Genomic DNA, 1,497 nt, shown 5'->3' on the forward strand with positions numbered 1-1,497 from the left:
TAATCGCGCTGCTCAAATCGCGCTGCTCTAATCGCGCTTGAGGCACCGCAGAACTTCCCGACGTTGCTTGAAGCGCGTCCACCATAGACTTTGCATGTAAACCTGCTGCTCCTGACGCTGAAATCGCGTTCGGTGTGAACGCACCATAACTGTTTGTAACCTTACCTCAGCTTAGAAGGCAGAGGGCGTCAGTCTTTTCCGCTCAGATTCAGCTATCGGAGCATGAAGCTAGTGTTTACTCACAATGCTAATGCTCTCTTACTCTCTGGCGCTCCAGAGGTAGAGGAGCCAAATGGCTGGCTCACTGCTGCCAACTAGTGGTCAGAGGCAGAACTACAACATAAAAATGAACGAAGACAGGAAAGTTGACGTTTTAGACCTTAATTAAAAATCGATACAGGGCTTTAGAATATCAATACAGTATTGGGAAATGAAATATCATGATATTTCAGTGTATCGATATTTTCTTACACCCCTAAATAAAGGAGAATGAAACCAAAGATGAGTCAAAAGAAAATACCTGTAGCTGTATCACTCTGAGTCTGTTGTTGGTTTCATTTGATGCATCAAAGGTGGAAAAAACCTTACTGTTGATTTTTCGTTCTGTTCAGGAGATGCGTGAGTCTCGGCACCGACAGGAGCAAAGAATCGTGGAGGTTGACTCTGGAGTCAGGCAGGACTACGAGTTCAAACTGGCTCAAGCTTTACAGGTGAGTTTACAGGTGCTTTAAAACAAAGAGGCAGAACAACGTCTGCAGCACAAATATATTCAAACTCTTCACGTCCAAATGCTGCCAGGAGTTTGTTTAGCAACAGAATGGAAAAAAAATCTCCTTTTGGGCTTCAGTGTGGTGATAATTTAGTCTTTTACATATAAAATCTCAGAGCACTGAACAAATCAAAAACTCAAATTCTAAATCTAATCACAGTCAGATCATTTCTGTCATAATAGAAAACATTCACTGCGTTATAAAATGACACTTTTTAGACGTCTAAGGAGTGCACCAGTGTGCTGCATCAAAGTTTCACCTGCAGTCACTCATTCTGAGCAGCAGTGGAAGGAACCAGACAAAGGATGAGCATCTCAAACCAACTCTAACTATAGGATTTATCAAAAAGGAAAGTCTTCAATCTGGTCTTAAAAGTAGACAGAGTGTCAGCCTCACGGACAGAAACCAGAAGTTGGTTTCAGGAGAGATGGCAAAGAGATGAAAACAGTTAAAAACATCTTTATTTCTGCTGATGAGCACTTTGAAACACTGTAGTCTGTAAGTGATAACCCAACAGCTCTTCACATGTAGTCAAATCTCAGTTTAGAAAAAAAAACCTGCTGTACCTCTTACAAAAGTTTTTGCTCAGACATTTTCAAAAATGATGATAAAAATGTTCATGTAGTTTGTCCAAAACAAGAGACGGGTACTGAAAAGTCAGAGTATGGGAATTGAAAATGCAGTTATTGGCTTGATAAGTAATAAAACACCCTGTCCTCATTTATTT

General features: G+C 40.6%; 1 protein-coding gene across 1 annotated transcript in view; it reads left to right on the forward strand.

The window, feature by feature from the left end:
- lmnb2 (lamin B2) overlaps window positions 1–1,497 on the forward strand; it is a gene marked incomplete in the record, with an annotated part of 25,011 nt that overhangs the window by 8,209 nt on the left and 15,305 nt on the right. Inside the window, 1 exon segment of the mRNA XM_014017430.1 lies at window positions 612–710. Within this exon segment, the coding sequence (XP_013872884.1) occupies window positions 612–710 (99 nt within the window).

Source organism: Austrofundulus limnaeus, unplaced genomic scaffold, assembly GCF_001266775.1.
Source record: "Austrofundulus limnaeus strain Quisiro unplaced genomic scaffold, Austrofundulus_limnaeus-1.0 Scaffold168, whole genome shotgun sequence".
NCBI lineage: Eukaryota > Metazoa > Chordata > Actinopteri > Cyprinodontiformes > Rivulidae > Austrofundulus > Austrofundulus limnaeus.